This window comes from Pelodiscus sinensis, chromosome 3 (genome assembly GCF_052426305.1).
Source record: "Pelodiscus sinensis isolate ZL-2025 chromosome 3, ASM5242630v1, whole genome shotgun sequence".
Classification (NCBI taxonomy): domain Eukaryota; kingdom Metazoa; phylum Chordata; order Testudines; family Trionychidae; genus Pelodiscus; species Pelodiscus sinensis.
The window spans coordinates 109,896,788-109,914,740 of NC_143054.1; the positions used below are offsets into that span (position 1 = coordinate 109,896,788).

Here is a 17,953-nt window from a genome sequence, read left to right on the forward strand (position 1 = left end):
AATTACTGCTAAAAAGCTAGAGAAATTCTGATTTGTAGTGCTGAGATAAAGTACCTTAATTTTTACAGCAGTCATAAAATCTAAGGCTACAATCCCTCAAGATCCTGTAGGCTAAGCAGTATTTGTATGGACCTGAGGTAGAATCCACAGTGTTACAGGGAATTTTAATGGTAGCGATTTAGTAAGCAGCACATTTTCTTAGAAAATACCAAATACTTGGGCCATGAGACACTGCTGCTGAATTTACTTGTCTTTATTTTGTTTAGTTAGGAAATCATAGGCTTGAACATAAGAACGGCTGTACTGGGTCAGACCAAAGGTCCATCTAGCCCAGTAACCTGTCTGCCAACAGTGGCCAGCATCAGGTGTTCCAGAAAGGGTGGACCAAAGACAATGATCAAGCGATTTGTCTCCTGCCATCCTTCTCCAGCCTCTGACAAACAGAGGCCAGGGACACCATTTCTATCCCCTGGCCTTTTATGGACCTAACCTCCATGAAATTATCTAGCTTCTCTTTAAACTCTGTTATAGTCCTAGCCTTCACAGCCTCCTCTGGCAAGGAGTTCCACAGGTTGACTACACGCTGTGTGAAGAAGAACTTTCTTTTATTAGTTTTAAATCTGCTACCCATTAATTTCATTTGGTGTCCTCTAGTGCTTCTTTTATGGGAACTAATAAATAACTTTTCTTTATCTGCCCTCTCCACACCACTCATGATTTTATATACCTCTATCATATCCCCCCTCAGTCTTCTCTTTTCTAAACTTAAAAGTCCCAGTTGCTTTAACCTCTCCTCATATGGGACCTGTTCCAAACCCCTAATCATTTTAGTTGCCCTTTTCAAACCCTTTCCAAGGCCAAAATATCTTTTTTGAGGTGAGGAGACCACATCTGTACACAGTATTCAAGATGTGGGCGTACCATAGTTTTATTCAGAGGCTGTAAGATATTCTGTGTCTTATTTTCTATCCCCTTCTTAATAATTCCTAGCATCCTATTTTGCCTTTAGACTTGTTCTTTGCTGAAGCTACTGTCTTTCACATAAGACCAGAGATCCAGGTTCTAGCTGAGACTATCATTAAGTTCTCACGGAACTATACTAAAAAAGCAAGACTGCCTTTGTTTTCTGGCCATTTGTTTTCCTTCTGTCAATCTCACACAATAAAGGTTTCAAAGTCTAGGCACTAAGCAGGAAGTCGTCCATTGTGCTTCTTACAACATACTTTTGATAAGCTAAGTTGATATTTCTATTCATCATCCTTTTTTATTTCTGATACATGTTCTTTGGGATTGAGCCAGTCATAAAACAGTTAAGATCATCCTTAAGCTGAGACTGAAAAGAAAATCTGTGCTAAACTGACTCAATACCTGTCATAGGCTGGCTTGTCTATTAAGGCAAATGGGGCTTAACCTCACTTGGGGCCTACCAGTTTAGCCTCAGCTAACAGTGGAGAACAACTTATAGCTAATTAGTGATCTCAGATTAATAGAACTGTACAGGACTGCTCAAATAGAATTCAAATAGCTGGGAATTCAGTCTGGAGAGAGAGACTGCAGAGGAGGGAGGACAATCCCACAGGGAAATCCCAGCAATTTGGGGCTGACTGTGAATAGTGAACTGAGGGCTTGTCTCTACTTACTGGAAGATTGATGCTGTGAAAATCAATCTCCGGGTGCTTGCTTTAGTAAGGCTATTTGTTCGTCTAGTAAGGGCCTGCTAAATCGACCACTTATAGCGCCCCGGTCAATTCCGATGCTCAACCGGGTTGTGAAGAGTAAGGGAAAATTCCTCCTCTAGAGTTGAACGCTGCAGAAATTCATCCTAAGGTACGTGGATTCCAGCTATGATGTTCATGGAGCTGGAGTTGTGTATCTCAGGTTGACTTGCTCTCTTAGTGTAGACCTGGCCTGAGCCACAGGAGTAAGTGGTGAATCTCTGGAACTAGGAGCTAGTTCTGGGGCTCGTGTTTTGGAAGGGAAGAAAGAATAGAAGAGATCCATAAGGAACAGAGTAGGTGCCTATTACTGAGTCCTGATATAGGGGCTATAAGTAACTGAGAGATCCCTAAGTGAAGCTGTTGGTATCCCTGAGGTAGGGAAGCGGTGGAGGGAATCTGGCTATAGAGGAATCAAGACAAAAGAAAAGTTCTGCAGGATTTCAGATGAGGGACCAAGAAGCAGAGGACTTCAGTTCTGAAAGGGGCAGAAGAACTATAAATGTGAGCATTTGTTTTGAACTTTCCGTTGGACCTCTTTTTACCCCAGAAGAGAAGTGAACTTTTATGTGATCTAGGTGGAGGTCCAGATTATAGAAGACCCAGAGAGACAAGCCATTACAGAACTGAGGAAGTAACCACAAAGGGGCAAGATGTCTGAAACTAGGGCTCAAGCAACACAGCACTGTCAGACAAGATACTCATTCACTGTAAACCACACTAGTGCTAAGTGCAGTCATTGTTTTGAAATGGCATTTCTGTAAAGTGCAACAATATAAGTGCTTTAGAGAAACAAATAAATTTGCATTCCTGGCAAGCAAAGCAATATGGGATATGGTCTGCACCCAATCACAGTCTCACAAGCTCACATAATCTCTCCAAATTCTTAGTTAATATCTATCTTTGGCTATAGTTATACTCAGGGCTTGACAAACTGCAGCGAAATCTACTCGCCAGTCCCGTACTGCGCATGAGCCAGACCCGCATTGCGCATGCCGCTGGTGAACGGGGAGATGGGCTGAAATCTACTCACCATAGGTGAGTAGAGTCACTGATTTGTCAAGCCCTGGTTATACTACAGACCTTACAGTGGCACAGCGGTAGGGATGCAGATGTGCTGCAGTAAGATTTCTCTTGTCATCACTCTATGCCAGGGGTCTCCAAACTACGGCCCGTGGGCCGGATGCGGCCCGCGAGGCCCTCTCATCCGGCCCGTGGAGACCTTTTTGTCTACGGAAAAAAAATTACGGAAATTTACGTGTATCCTGCCAAGATCAGCCGCCGCTTATGTGGACGTTATGTTTTTACCGAATTAAAATAGAGGCACGCAATAGTGCGTTATGTTTTCCAACCGATCATTACATTGCATGTTTTGATTGTTTTTTATTTGGACCTCAAGTGTGTAGTCGGCCCCCGAACTGCTGTTTGATAGTTAATGCGGCCCTCGGGCTGAAAAGTTTGGAGACCCCTGCTCTATGCTAACAGGAGAGAACTCTCCCATCAACATAATTAAACTGCCGCCAATGAGTAGCAGAAGCTATGTCAGCATGAGAAGATGACAAAATGATGTGCACACTGTCACTTATGTCTGCAAAAATTATGTCACTTGGTGATGTGTGTTCTTTTTTCCCCACATCCGAAGTGATAGAGGCAGCAAGGGATGGGGGAAGGGATTAGTCAACTAGTGTGTCAACTAGTCAATTACATTGCTACTATAGTGGCTACTGCTATAGCCAACTAATCACACTCAACCAGTCAAATAGCCACACTGTTCAAGCCAAATAGCCATATGTGGCTAGTATGTTGGACATCACAAGTCTAAAACATTGATTCACTCAAAGAAGAAAACTGATTTTGTTTTAAGCTTGTGCAATGACTTGTACACCAAACAAATTTCTCTCCCTCCTCTACTGTCAATGCTATTAAATACCAACATCACTTAGAAATTTTGCTGCAAAAGTTTCCAGCAATTCGGTGCTAGATGTAGTACTTAGGGTTTCCTCAGACAGAAATAATTACGATATTATCTGATGTTCTGGCTAAAATTGGCAGTCAGCACGTTATAAAGAAGTGAAATGGTCTCATTTTATCTAGTATATCCACCAATAGCAAAGCAAGTGTTATGCAGATGGATCATTGTTCAACAGTTTAAATAAAATCTTCCTTGTAGAAATGAGGAGGCAGGTGCTAAATAAGCCTTGGAAATTAAAGACAGGCAAAAGAGGTAAGCACAACTTTAAACATCATCCAGAACCATGTGTAGTAATGAGGGGGTCTTCCAGGAAAGTAAAAAGTAATAAAACTGCTCTACAGACACTTATATTGGTTTAGATTATTACAGTAGAAAAAGGAAAACAATCTACACTAATATGTGGCACCTTTGCACCAATGTAACTGCATTCATACTAGGGCTTGTGCAGGTATAATTATTTTAGTTTTAAAGCTTAAAAAACAAAATCACACCTCGATAGTTATACTAGTACAAAAAGTGTATATAAACTAGACCTTTTATCTACTTCTCTGTTGCCCTACCCCTTGTCTAGTTTTTATTTTTAGAAAAAAATACTAGTGCAAAGTGAATTAGAAGTAGGTATATAATGATCCTATGCTGCTCCATTAGTATTTTACACCACTTTGTGTTGGTGTAAATAACTATATAAGGTGCAGAACAGCAAAGAAACATCACGCTCAGCAGGTCTGCAGATGACGCAAAGCAAGGGGGAGAGGTAGATATGTTGGAGGGTAGGGATAGGGTCCAGAGTGACGTGGACATACTGGAGGATTGGCCCAGGAGAAATCTGGTGAGGTTCAACAAGGACAAGTGCAGAGTCCAGTACTTGGGTGGAAGAATCTCAAATACTGCTACAGGCTGGAGACGACTGGCTAAACAGTAGTTTGGCAAATAAAGACCTGGGGATTACAGTGGATGAAAAGCTGGGTATAAGTAAACAGTGTGCCCTTTTCACCAAGAAGGCTACTGGCATATTGGGATGTATTAGTAGGAGCATTGCCACAAGTTCTGGAGAAATGATTATTCCCTTTTATTTGGCATTGGTGAGGCAACTTCTGGAGTACTGTGTACAATTCTGGGCCCTCCATTATAGAAAGGATGTGGACGCATTGAAGAAAGTCCAGCAAAGGACAACAAAAATGATTAGGGTGCTGGAGCACATGACTTATGAAGAGAGGCTGAGGGATTTGAGTTTATATAGTCTACAGAAGAGTAAAGGGGGGATGTGATAGCAGCCTTCAACTACCTGAAGGGAGTTTTCAATAAGGATGGAGAAAGGCTGTTCTCAGTGGTGACAGGTGACATAACAAGGAGCAATGGTCTCAAGTTGCAGTGGGGGAGGTCTAGGCTGAATATTAGGAAAAATGATTTCACTAGGAGGGAGGTGAAGCTCTGGAAAGGGTTACCTACCAAGGTGGTGGAATCTACATCCCTAGAGTTTAAGTCCTGGCTTGACAAAGCCCTGACTGGGATGATTTAGTTGAGATTGGTCCTGCTTTTAGGAGGGGATTGGACTCGATGACCCCGAGGTCTCTTCCAACCCTGGTTCTATGATGAAGTCTCAAAGTGGTTGCCTTCACTGGGGAGATTAATTTAATCCTCGCCTCACATCTAAAAGATCACCTATGTAAACCCATCTGCTCAGACTTGCAGAAAGAACAAGAAGTTTGCCTTAATCAGCTTTGACATTTTAAATTATACAGCTTCTTTTTTGACTTACAGTTTTCTCTTCCACATTCCAAAACACAACAGACCCTTCCCTGTGTTAATGGAACATAACAATGCATTAGAATGGAGGATAAGATTATACTTTTTTGTATTTAAAAGTGCTTTAACGATAGTCATTTTGTCAGGCACTGCCTCTCCACAAAGTGAATCAATAAAATTTACAATGCTTAGTCTTTGTATGAGCCCCTTAACAAATGCTGTTTATCATGCTTTAATTTTTGTTTAATACAAAAAAGAAAAACACGTGCAATTTTAAAATCAGAATTATTTAAATTCTTAAGTGTTATGTGGGCACATGGTGTTTCCTTACTCTCCAGAAGAAAACTATAATTAAAAATATAATTAAAATACGTTACAGATATGTCAGTTTTCTGCAATAGCCTGACCACTCTAAATCAATAAGGCTTAATTTATTAAATTACATTTCAGTATAAGTTCATTATATTAAAATGAAAATGTATAGTATTAATGGGACATTGCACATTATGTCTCTAGGGGGAGGCATGATTCTTGTAAACTCTGGAAACTGTTATTCATGTCAAAGGACTATTTGAAATGATGGACTAGACAAGAATGAATTTTAAAGTTGTGGGTTTCCCAGGAAATCTCCAGGGGAAGGTGTATGTAAGTGTACCCCTCCAGTTGTGCAACTCCTCAGCCTTTTGAAGCTTCATGCTAAAAAGGGGATTTTTGTCTGCTGATCACCTGTTACATGAGGCTTAATAATGAGCAGCTGTGAACTTTATGTAACCACAGAAAATCCCTTAGATGGCATTAGGACAAGGGCGGGCAAAGGGGTCTTCTCAGGCTGGATCCGGCCTATGTCCACCCTGCTCCTCCCCTGCCCCCAGGCCAATTGAGACCTGGGGATGGGGGGAGTGTGCAAAGTCTCCTTCCCCAGCCAATGGTACATGGCAGCTTTTGAAAAATGCTGGCTGTTTTAAAACAGCCAGTGGCTCTCTCTAGCTGCCATGCACCTCTGGCAGGGTGGGGGCAGGGAGTGAAATACTTTGCACACTCCCCTGCCCCCAGGCCCTAATAGGCCTAGGGGTAGGGGGAGCATGTGAGGTCTCCTCCCATTGCGGTGCCTAGAGGGAACTGCCAGCTATTTTAAAACAGCTGACAATTCTTTCTAGGCAGATAGGGGGAGGACTTCACGCACTTCCTCACCCCTAGGCCAATCAGTGTTGGGGGGGGGGGAAGGGAGCAAGAGAAGTCTCCTGGCCCCGCCCCTTCCACTTAAGGTCCCACCCCTTCCAGGGTGGCTCTGGGCCACTTCTGAAACTTATGAAGTGGCCCCCTTTTAAAAATTATTACCCACCCCTGCATTAGGAGATGGCTGGGAAATCACCTGCCAGAGCCCTTGCTGGAGTTGGGATAATCTGTGGAAAATTTATTCGCATGTGTATGGGTTTATAGCCTCTGAGGAGAAGGCAAAACAGGTCTGCTGAAGCAGTCTGACTTTCACAGCACAGAAAGATGTGGGGCTCTACCAAAAAGAGGTGACTGCTTGAGGAGCCTGAAGTCTAGAATGTACCCTTCCCAGACCATAAGGAGGAAATACAGGTGCAGCTGCCCTGAACTGAGACAAGTAGCTTGATACAGCCACATGTATCATATGTGGCAGGCTTGGTTTGCAACTTACCTGAAGAAAAATATCATCCCAGGATCATATTCTTTTGCAGCATTTTCTGTGCCAATAACCAAAACATTTGCTGCATCTAGTTTAAAAATAAATGGAAGGGAATAACATTTTAGAAAGCAGAACAGTTGCTGTATTTTAAACCTGTTAAAACACATACAACTAACTCCAGTTGATCAGTTTCTATCTGGGAACAATACTTCCAAAATAAAAGTAATATTTTTGAAATACAAATATTTTCCAAGAGGGAATATGTGAAACAATTGCAATATATAAAATTGTCTGTGTTCTCAAAGATGCACATTCATTCCCATTTTTTGATTCTGGATTCCACTAGTCCATTCCCTTTAAAAATGTTAGTGAAACGCAGTACTTATGAAAAATGTAGGATAAAAGATGGAACTGATTGCAGGTGACAACAAATGAAAAACAGGGAGTGAGGTCAGAAGTGTAAACAAGGAACTAGATGGGGATATCAGAGTACACTGGACAGTATACACTGCTCTAGAGTCAGTGGATGCCACCCAGAGGAACTCTGATGTGTGAGACCAGTAAGGAACAATGGCATGCCCCACAGTTACAGACAACCTTCCTGTTGAGCTTGTCAGCCCCGAAGACTGAAATCCTTTTTTCATATAGCAGGCACAGTGAATTCCAGCTCTACACTAGTTTTGCTTTTATAGTTATGTTGGTTAGGAGTGCGAAAAATCATCTCCTTTAACAGATATAGCTATGCCACCAAAAGTCCTACTGTTGGTACAGTTCTACCAGCACTGTGTGTGGTTTTGATCGTATGCTTTATTTCATTCGGGGAATTGGGATAAGCCAGGATGAGTGCTAGTGTAGCTATATCAACAAACATTTATAGTGCAGAAATCCTTCAGACTGTAGCCAAATGTGCATTACCATTAAAGTGGAAGAATCACTTCCAAGGGCTAGGGCGAAGTGTTTAAATCACTGTCTATCCCCATTTTATTTGCCTTACAGCAAACTTACTTGACAAACAAGTGTGATGTGGATTCATTTACATTAGAAACTGAATTGACATCATTAGTCACTTGACATAGGTCACTTAAAAGTAACGACTTAACAGACTTGAGGAAGTTGTAGCAATTGATAAGTCTCTCAAGTGCTAAGCAAAACTTACAATATCAGTGTTCTTTGATGGAAGAGGGTACTTGTCAGCATATCCCTTCGTTTTCCCACTTTAATATCACAGCCCAGTTATTTCATCTGCATTTGTTAAACTTTCCATTATGGTTACAATACATTTGACATTGCCAAATTCATCCTGTCAAGTAATATAGTATAAGAGGGCACAAATCCAATTGCCTTTAATGGGAGTTTTGTCCATTTATACCATGCCAGAATTCAGTCTAGTGAAGTGATCAGAGAACTTGTATGAACAAACAATGAGCGAGAAAAGATGAGGAACCGTTACAAAGCATTTCAACAATCTAGTTAGGCTAAGCTGTAGTTTCCCATTTCTATATCCCATCACAAATTTGTTTTCCCCGTGTCTGTAGTCTTTTAGGAAAATCTGTGGTAATCTGTTACTATACTATTTCTATACAATGAGCCTGGATTTGTCAAGAACAAGTCTTGTCAAACCAACTTAATAGCTTTCTTTGACAGGGTAATAAAACTTGTGGATAGGAGAAAAACAGTGTATGTAGTATATCTTGACTTTAGTAAGGCTGTTGATACTTCCACATAACATTCTCATAAACAAGTTAGGAATAATATAACCTAGATGAAGCTACTATAAAGCAGGTGTATAACTGGTTGGAGAACGGCTTCCAGAGAGTAATTAGCAGTGGTTCACAGTCAAGCTAGAAGGCATATCAAGTGGGGTCCCCTAGGACTGGTCGTAAGTCTGATTCTGTTCCATATTTTTATCAATGATGGCATAGAGTAGCAGTTCTCAAGCCAGGGTCTGGTACCCTGGGGGGCCACAAGCAGGTTTCAAGGGGGCCACTAAAATAAACCAGAGAGCACAGTCAGTGTTAGAATCACTGGGACCCAGAGCAGAAAGCTGAATCCCAAGTCCCACTGCTTGTGGCTAAAGCCAAAACCCAAGCTCCTCCTCCCCAGGCTGAAGCCGACACCTGAGAAATTTAGCTCTGCAGGCCCTTTATGGCTTGAGGTACTTGTTACCAAAGCTGTCCCTGGCTTTTAGTTTACTAAAACAAAGTTATTGTGGTATGGGTGGGATGTAGAATTTTTACAGAATGTTAGATGGGTCTCAGAAGGAAAAAGATTGAGAACCTTTCTGACCAAGGGCCACTTCAAAAATTTTGAAGGAGTGAGGCCTCAGGTGGACGGGGCAAGGCCAGGATACTTCCATGCTTCCCCACCTCCAGACCCTTACTGGTCTGGAGGTGGGAGGGTGTGCAAAGTCTTTGCCCTCCTCCTCCCCTCCCCCCCCGAAAGAACCGTCAGATGTACTGAACAGCTGGCAATTCCCTCTAGGTACCAGTGCCTCTGGCAGTGGGAGGAGACTTCACATACTCCCCCCTAATGCCCCCAGGTCAATCAGGGCCTGGGGAGAAGGAGCACGTGAAGTTTCTTGCTCCCTGCCTCCACCCTGCAAAGAAACGCCACAGAAGAGTCAACTGCCAGCTAAGCAGCAGGGAAAGCCAGTATTCATTTCAATATAGAAGCATGGCTTCCCTTGTTCTAATACACACAGACCTGCTAAAGTGTTTCATTCTTCCGCATTTATCTTTACAGATAAAATAAGTATCTTGTATTTAATCTGTACTCATTTACAGAGTATATAAACAGTCACTGTGTATCCATCTGTAATATGAGTTAATATCACCTTCTTTCATTATTGAGGTGTAGTGGGGCTTAATTCATTACCATTTGTGAAGCACTCTGACACCATGGTGAGCCTGCCTATTAACAGTATCTTCCATTTCCTTTAACTTCAAACAGGCTGTGTCTACACTGGCAGGTCTTGTGCAAGAACATATGCAAATGAGCAGGGCCTTACAAACCCTGGCGAGAACTACTCGACAGCACCGCATTGCGCATGCGCCAGACTGGCACTGTGCATGCGCGAAGCGCCGGTGAATGGGGCACATGGAGCGACCGACTGAAATCTACTCACCATGGGCGAGTAGATTCAGTGGTTTGTCAAGCCCTGCAAAGGAGGCACGGCGATGAATATTGCTGCACCTCATGTGCATACTTAATGAGCCACCATTTTTGCACGAGGGGCTTTTGCGCAAGAAGGAGCAGTCGACACTGCTCCTTCTTGCGCAAAAATCCCCTCTTCTGCAAGAGCCGTTCTGCCGCTTATTTTCAACTGTAATCTTCCCATTTGGTATTTGTTTATTTAGAGGGCAAACAGTCAACAAGTTTTTCTCTACTCCTACTAATGCACAGCTTGTAGTATTCAGGGGACACTTCTTAAAATTCATAATATAGAGCAAGGCTGAAAAGTTTATCGGACACTCAAAGGCCAATAAAAATGAGGAAGAGTGTCAATGACCAGGGAATTTGCCCTGATAAATCTAGCCAGTGGCAAGGAAAGGGAAATTGCTGAGATGCTAACCAAGCCATTGTCTGGGAATGTTGTTCTGGGCTTTTAAGGTAAACCTCAGTGTAGAAGGTGCTCAAAATATAGGAAGCCTCTAAACCAGGGGTCAGCAACCTTTTCAAACTAAAGAGCCAAACTACATCAAAATTCAGAACAAATGGTCACCAAAGAGCCAGTAGGTGGTGTATGTGACAGGAAGTTCTTTCCAAGTTTGCAGAATCAGATTATCAACATGCTCCTTTTCTTCATGTCAGCCCATTTGTGCATTTTTGCCAATTCTTCACATTGTCGAGCAAGGCATTCTAAATCAGAATTTAGCTTAACAAATTTTTCTACCCCGATATCCGACTCCTTGAAATCTGCTATTTCCATTTCCAAATTGCTGATTAAGATGTCTGGAGTGACTGTCAAATCTAGTTTTTCTATGGACGTTTTACGTGGATGAATCATAAACTTAAACAGAACACCGTTTTTGCAAAAGTCAACAAAATGAGACTTACATGCCATCAGGAGCTCAGAAACAAACCCAGCAAGCTAATGCAAACAAGGCTGTTATTTGGATTCTCTCTGATACCAATGTTTCACGATTCGTAATCTTTCAAAATGTGCCAATCTGTCTATGTTGATTTCTTTGATGAAGACCATCAATACTGACTCAAATCCAAACAGTGCCTGCTGCAGAGTCAGAACTTTTTTTCCTTGCCCTTGTAGCTTAAAGTTCAACTCATTCAAATGACCAGTAACATCGATGAGAGAGTAAAACATGAGCAGCCAGTCAGTCTGAAAGCTCAGGTGTGTGAGACATCCTTCAGATCCAAAAATTACTTAATCTCATTAACGCAAGTGGCAAAATGAGACAAAACTTTGCCACGAGATACCCTGCTTTACTGATGTACAATGTTGGCTGGTTATTTCGAATCTACTTTTTCAAGCAGTGACTGAAACTGATGGTGATTAAGGGCTCAGGCAAGAATCCAACTGACAATGTGAATGATCAGTCCCATTACATTTCCTAGCTCAGTTCCACAAGATTACACACAAAGTGCCTCCTGATGCACAATGTAATGAAAGTTCAAAAATGGGCAGTTCAGCTGTTCTAACAAGAGTAAGGAATCCCCTATATTTGCGGACTATGCTAGGTGCACCACCCATACACACAGACACAAGATTACCCAACTGTATTTCTCTCTCATTTACAAAGTTCATCACAGTTTTAAGGATGTCCTTGCCCCTTGTTTGATTTTTCATTGGTAAGATCTCAATCATTTCTTTGTGCACAGGGTTTCCACAAATATGTCCCAGAATACACAACTGATTTATGTCACATATGTCGGTTATCTTGTTTAAAGCAAATGCAAAATAAGTAGCTGTACTCAAATTTTGCATTTGTTCCTTGTCAACTTGATGGGCCATTTTCACAGCTCTGTCATGAACTGTTGTTGCCAATAATGGTATGTCTTGACTTTTCTTGACTATGCCAGCAGGCTATTTTGTCCAATGTTCATTTTTCGCAGCAGCTCCTCGTAGGCTTTTTTTGCATGCATCATCCTCATGGTATTTTGTAGCAAATGCTGCATGTTTTGTCATGAAATTTGCTTGTTTGTTTGAGAACAGTCTCTCACTACAAATGAGACAATGTGGAGATCCAGCCCTACCCCCAATTGCATACAAATCGATTCACTCATTTTGAAAATGTTCATACCCACCATCTTTCTCATATCACTATTTTTACTGCTGAGGGGTTACAATGTTCAGGGCTCAACAAACTATACAATCTACTTGCCAGTGGCGAGTAGATTTCAGCCGCGAGTCCCATTCATTTGCGGCGCGCGCATGCGCAATGCGGCTCTTGTGCATGTGCAGTACAGGACTGGCGAGAGGTTTTCACCGCCATTTGTCAAGCCTTGACAATGTTCACCATCACGTATGATGATGGAAGGATTCCTTGACCAATAAAATAACACAAGAATATGTATCTGACCCTCAACGAATGGAGAGGCTGGATGGTTGTTAAAATGAACAGTTAAAGGTGAAACAGACCAAAAAAAAAATCGTCCTGACATGAATTACACATTTTAAAAATTTTAAATTAATTTTTCATTTTAATTTAAAATGTATGTATTTTGGGAATGACAAAAGAGCCAGGGGTTGCAGACCCCTGCTCTAAATCTTATAGCTGCTAGAAAGCAGCAGCATCCCCTCCTTCCTTCTCTCACCCCAAACATCGCTGTAGCAGGGTGGTGGTGGGATGAGGATATCGCCACTGCACTACTCAGCTTTCCACAAAAGATTTCTTCACTACTCTGTTCCCATTCAGCTAAAACTGCCAAGACTGGTCAGCTTTCATTTGATGAGACTGAGTAAAGTTATGAGTAGCTGTAGAGGAATTAAAGCTATTAGTCTGTACTAGGGATGTGAAAGTTTAACCATTTAACCAGTGGAGGATATCAAAGCATATACAAGCTATAGAGTACATCCGGTATGGGGACTCAGACAATATCATCTTTGCTGTTTGCAGATTATGATGTCCTTATTTCTTTGATCTTCAATGCACTTAAATGTTTCACTGAGTTTGAAGTGGCTGGGATGAGAATCAGCAACTCAAAATCAGAGATCATAATCTTCTGAAACAAAGTGGACTGTTCTCCCCAGGCAAGGGGAAGGCAGCTACCAGTAGTGAATACATTCAAGAGAAGGGGTCTTGTTCATGAGTGAATGCAAGTGGAAGCATGAGATCAACTGGTAGACTGGTGCAGCAACACCACTGTGGGCACTGTGCTGATTCATGGCGGTAAAGCAGGCCCAGAGTTCCGACAAAGCTTGTGGTTCACAGGCACTCTGTCCTTCTTCTTACCTAAGGTCATGAATTCCAATTATTGACCAAAAGGATGAGGTTTCTCTGCAGGGTGACTAGGCTTACTCTTTGAGAGAGAGTGAAGAACTCGACTATACAAGAGGGCCCTTAGAGTCGCTACTTCTCGAGATCGACAGGTGCCCGTTGAGGTGACTTGGGCACCTGATAAAGATGGGAGGCTTCCACTGGAGGCTTCACTGGGAGGCTTCCACTGGAACTATATAAGGCACATCCCACCGTGCTGAGGCCCCAAGGCCAAATGAGGACACGCTGGAAGGATTATATCCCCCAACTGGCCGGGGAACATGGGAATCTCCCAGGAGCAGATGGAATCTGTTGTGGAGGAAAAGGTGGTCTGGTCTTCCCCACTCTTCATGCTGCCACTGTGACCCTTATCAATAAAAGCAGCATAAAGCAAAAAGGAAGAGAAGGAGAAACAACAGGACAACTTTCCATTTGAAAATTCCTGCAAAAACAGAAATTCTTTTATCAAACATTCAAAATCATTTTTCCAGGGCAATTGATTTCTGGTTTAGAGGAGGTATCCTATTTTCTAACCAGTTCCATTATATCATTTTTGGGAAATCACTAGGTATTTACAACTGCAGAGAATGCTGCTCTGTCAAAGGTTTATTTTGTCTTCAGTTTTTTAAACAGAATTTTGAGAGAGAGCAATTTTGTTCGAAGGTATCAAAATATTCCCCGATATAATGTCAGTGATAAAGTACATATGAAAGTGTAGAAAATTGCTACTACTGTTCTAGACAACTCATCCATCTTTTGTTCCCAAAATAAGGTAAAGCTGTTCAAGATAGGTTTTAAAAATCTACCTCTAGGCAAACTTGTTATTTCAACATATCCATATGAAGTCAGGTCATGGCATAGATTACCAAGATGATATTCATCTGCTGTTGCGAAGGCTGTGCATTGCATCAGATCCTGTGCCAAAGGAATACAAGCTTGGGTTAAAGAAAGGCTGAAGTTACATGTTTACAGATATTTGTTTGGCTGTGGCCAAGTTTGTTATAGGATTTGACATTTGTTTAACTATTAGTTTTTTATGGTGTGCATCATCATCATATCAGACCACCATGAACACCAATGAATTTATTCTTTCCCAAAGAGATAAGTGAAATATAATAATTATCTCTACTTTACAGATGGGAAATGGAGCAACAGATAAAATGATGTGCCTGTGACTGAGCTAGGAACTGAACTCAGGTCTCCTGAATGCCAGTCCAGCACCTTAACAGAAAGGCCACACTTCCAACTACTTAATTTTGTTCAGGACTTTGTGCTTGCTCTCATTGACGTTGACGATGAAGGCTCAGACTTTTAAGAAACTAACGTAATAGGGCCAGTTCCTGTCCATCCCTTGTCTCACACCGACAGAACCAATATTCTTGAGAGTGCACAGCCTACGCCACATTTGCAACTTCTGGGAAGTAAACTACTCCAAAAGGACGGGGGTGTAGAATTGGCCACTGCTAGGGTCCTAATAAGCTCATGGCCACAAAAACCACCTTAAGGACCATGAAAATTGGTCTTTCCCCATGAAACCTGATCTTGTGTGTGATTTTTACTCTATACTATAGATTTCATGGGGGAGACAACCATTTCTCAAACTGGGGTTCCTAACCCAAAAGGAAGTTACTGGGGAATCACAAGATGGCAGCTGTTGGCCAGGCAACCAGCTCAAGGCGGCATCCCACTAGCAGGAGCACAGAAGTAAGGGTGGCAATACCATACCATGACAACCTTACTTCTGTGCTGCTGCTGGCACAGCTGGGTGGCCACAGAATATAGCTCTTCACTGAGGAGCCAGCACCACATGCAACGCTGTAGAAGTAAGGGTTGCAGCAACATTCCAGGCCATCCTTACTTATGCACTGCTGCTGGCAGCTTTACCTGCAGAACTGGGACCCCAGCCAGCAGCCACTGCGTTCCAGTGGCTCAGCTCCAATGGCAGTGCTGAGAAGGGTAGCAGTACTGTAATCCCCACCCCCAAACTTTTTTTTTAGGTCAGGAAAATTACCATTGCAATGCCATGAAATGCCAAAAGCATGAAATTTGACTTAAAATCCCATGACCATGAAATTGACCAAAATGGTCTGTGAATTTGATGGTGTGCTTGCCATAGTCCTGCCCTGTTTTGCACCAATCAACAGATATGCAGGTTGAACCTCTCTAGTCTGTAACTCTGTGGTCGAGCAACATCCATGGTGCAGCATTTTAGTTAGCTATCTGTCTATTTATGGGTGTGTCCAAGTTCCCTGTGGCCCCATGAAGTTTGTTTATAGGCACCAGACCTGGCTCTGAGTGTTCTGTGCTGTTATTTAGCTCTAATTTACCCGAAGACTGTGTCTACATTGGCAAAATTTTGCGCAAAAGCCTGTCTACACTGACCGCGAGTTCTCGTGCAAGAACACTGACGTTCTAATGTAAGAAATCAGTGCTGCTTGTGCAAGAACTATGATGCTCCCACTCAGGAATAAGTTCTTGCGCAAGAGGTCAGTGTAGACAGGCAACATGAATTTCTTGTGCAAGAAAGTCTGACGGCTAAAACGGCCATCAGAGCTTTCTTGCGCACGAGAGCATCTACACTGGCATGGATGCTTTTGCGCAAAAGCACATCTCTTGTGCAAAAGCACATGCCAGTGTAGACGCTCTCTTGCGCAAATACTTTAACGCAAGAACTCTTGCGTTAAAGAGTATTTGCGCAAAAACTTGCCAATGTAGATGTAGCCGAAATATCTTCTAAGAGCCCAGTAAGCAGTGGAATTGTTGGTAATGATGCTACACTATACTGACCTCCCCTGATTCAACAAATTCTCTGCTTCTGTACCAGTCAAGTCTCAAGGGTGTTAAGTTAGAGAGGTTTAATCTGTATACAGCTGTTGGGGATGTACTACATTTCATGCTGCAAAGGATTAGTACAGTACGAATGCAAAAAGAGTGTGCTCTCTCTTGTTTCCAGTGCAGGATAGCAGACAACTGCCAGAAAATCTTTCAATTTTCAAAAAACATATGTTAAATACCTAAAATATCATATTGAAACAAACGGCAGGCACAATGTAATTGATGAAACAAGTGTATTACCACACAATTGCAAATGAGACAACAGTACATCAACTGCATAAAGATTCTCTTGATTAATCAACAAGCCACAATAAACTAGTCTACAACCTCCACCTATGTGTACTCTGAAAACTGCCTCTCTTGTTCTTATACTAGTGATGTTTCATATCATGGGGCTCTTGTACATTTCAAAGGCCACAGAGAGCGTGGGGGCCAGAAGGGTCCCACGCTCCTGTGGGGCTTCCACTTTTGAACTGTAAAAGTGAGCCCGGTAGGGGTCTTGGTACACTTGAAAGGCAGAGATACCCCTATAGACTAATCAAATAGTTGATGGAAATCCCATTGACTATTCAATTAGTTAATTACTCTAAATTTAACATCCCTATTGAGAACCATCCTCCTCTAGCACAGTGGAATTCTCTACAATAAGGCTACATCTATATTACAGGGGTTTTGTGCAAAAACCTGTGGAGCGTCCACACCTCAAGTGCATTTTTGAGCAAGTAAATTTACAGTAAATCAAAAGAACAGAGAGGTTTTTGCGGTGTAGATAGTCTTCTTGCTACAAAAAATAACTCCTTTTTGAGCAAGAATTCTCGCGCAAAAAGGTGTGTGAGAATAGGCAACAGGGTTTTTTTGTGCAAAAAGAACCAGTTGAAAAAAGCATAGGTGATCTGGTGGCTATTCTATGAATAGCAATCAGAGCTTTATTTCGAGAGAGCATCCATGTAGTCTGGACACTCTCTTGCGCAAAAGCGCATCGCTTTTCCAATGCGCTTTTGTAGTGTGCACACGCTCTTGCACAAGAAGTATTTGTGGAAGATCTCTTCCTCAAAAAGCTTCTTGCAGAAGAAGCCTGCAGTGTAGATGTAGATTCAGGGTATTGCTATCTGTGCATGAGCGAATTTTCTCAGGGACCAGTCTGAGATAGTGGAATGAACTCCCATAAGGACTAAGGACCACTTCAAACCTCATCACTTTAACTAAGTGCAAGACACATTTCCTTGACGTTTTCCTTCTCTAACACATAGCAACATATATATTTTTATGTTTATAGGGCTAGAACAGCCACATTCTGGGGGGAGGGGCAGTGTCACTAAGGACTCTGAGGTATGGTTGCATTGACTCAGGTCTTCACACTTCAGCCTGAACACCAGAACCCAAAATGACAGCACAGGTTAGAAAAGTCTTTAGGATTAAAATACAACATGGATGCTCCAGCCAAAGCTTGACTTCACTAACACGGGTTACCTGACTTGAGTCCAACTAACCTTGGACTTATATTGTAGAGTATACATACCCAAAGTAGAAGACTGCACAGTACATTATATTATGTATGAATCACTTTAGTGCACTCACTAACAAATTATAACAACCT

General features: G+C 42.1%; 2 protein-coding genes across 8 annotated transcripts in view; one reads left to right on the forward strand and one right to left on the reverse strand.

Moving 5' to 3' along the window:
• DCPH1 (damage control phosphatase 1) overlaps positions 1 to 17,953 on the forward strand; it is a 52,593-nt gene that overhangs the window by 13,331 nt on the left and 21,309 nt on the right. The window lies entirely within an intron of this gene.
• Positions 1 to 17,953, reverse strand: part of RMND1 (required for meiotic nuclear division 1 homolog) — a 33,792-nt gene that overhangs the window by 8,385 nt on the left and 7,454 nt on the right. For 6 of the 7 annotated variants that reach the window (XM_075924451.2, XM_075924445.2, XM_075924446.2 and 3 more), the window contains 3 exons: positions 14,328 to 14,436; positions 7,100 to 7,175; positions 5,447 to 5,486 (listed from right to left, as the gene is read on the reverse strand). The exons of the other annotated variant lie outside the window; for it this stretch is intronic. In XM_075924451.2, the coding sequence (XP_075780566.1) occupies positions 5,447 to 5,486; positions 7,100 to 7,175; positions 14,328 to 14,430 (219 nt within the window). In that variant the 5' untranslated portion in view covers positions 14,431 to 14,436. The remainder of the gene's footprint in view (positions 1 to 5,446; positions 5,487 to 7,099; positions 7,176 to 14,327; positions 14,437 to 17,953) is intronic. 7 annotated transcript variants of the gene reach the window in all.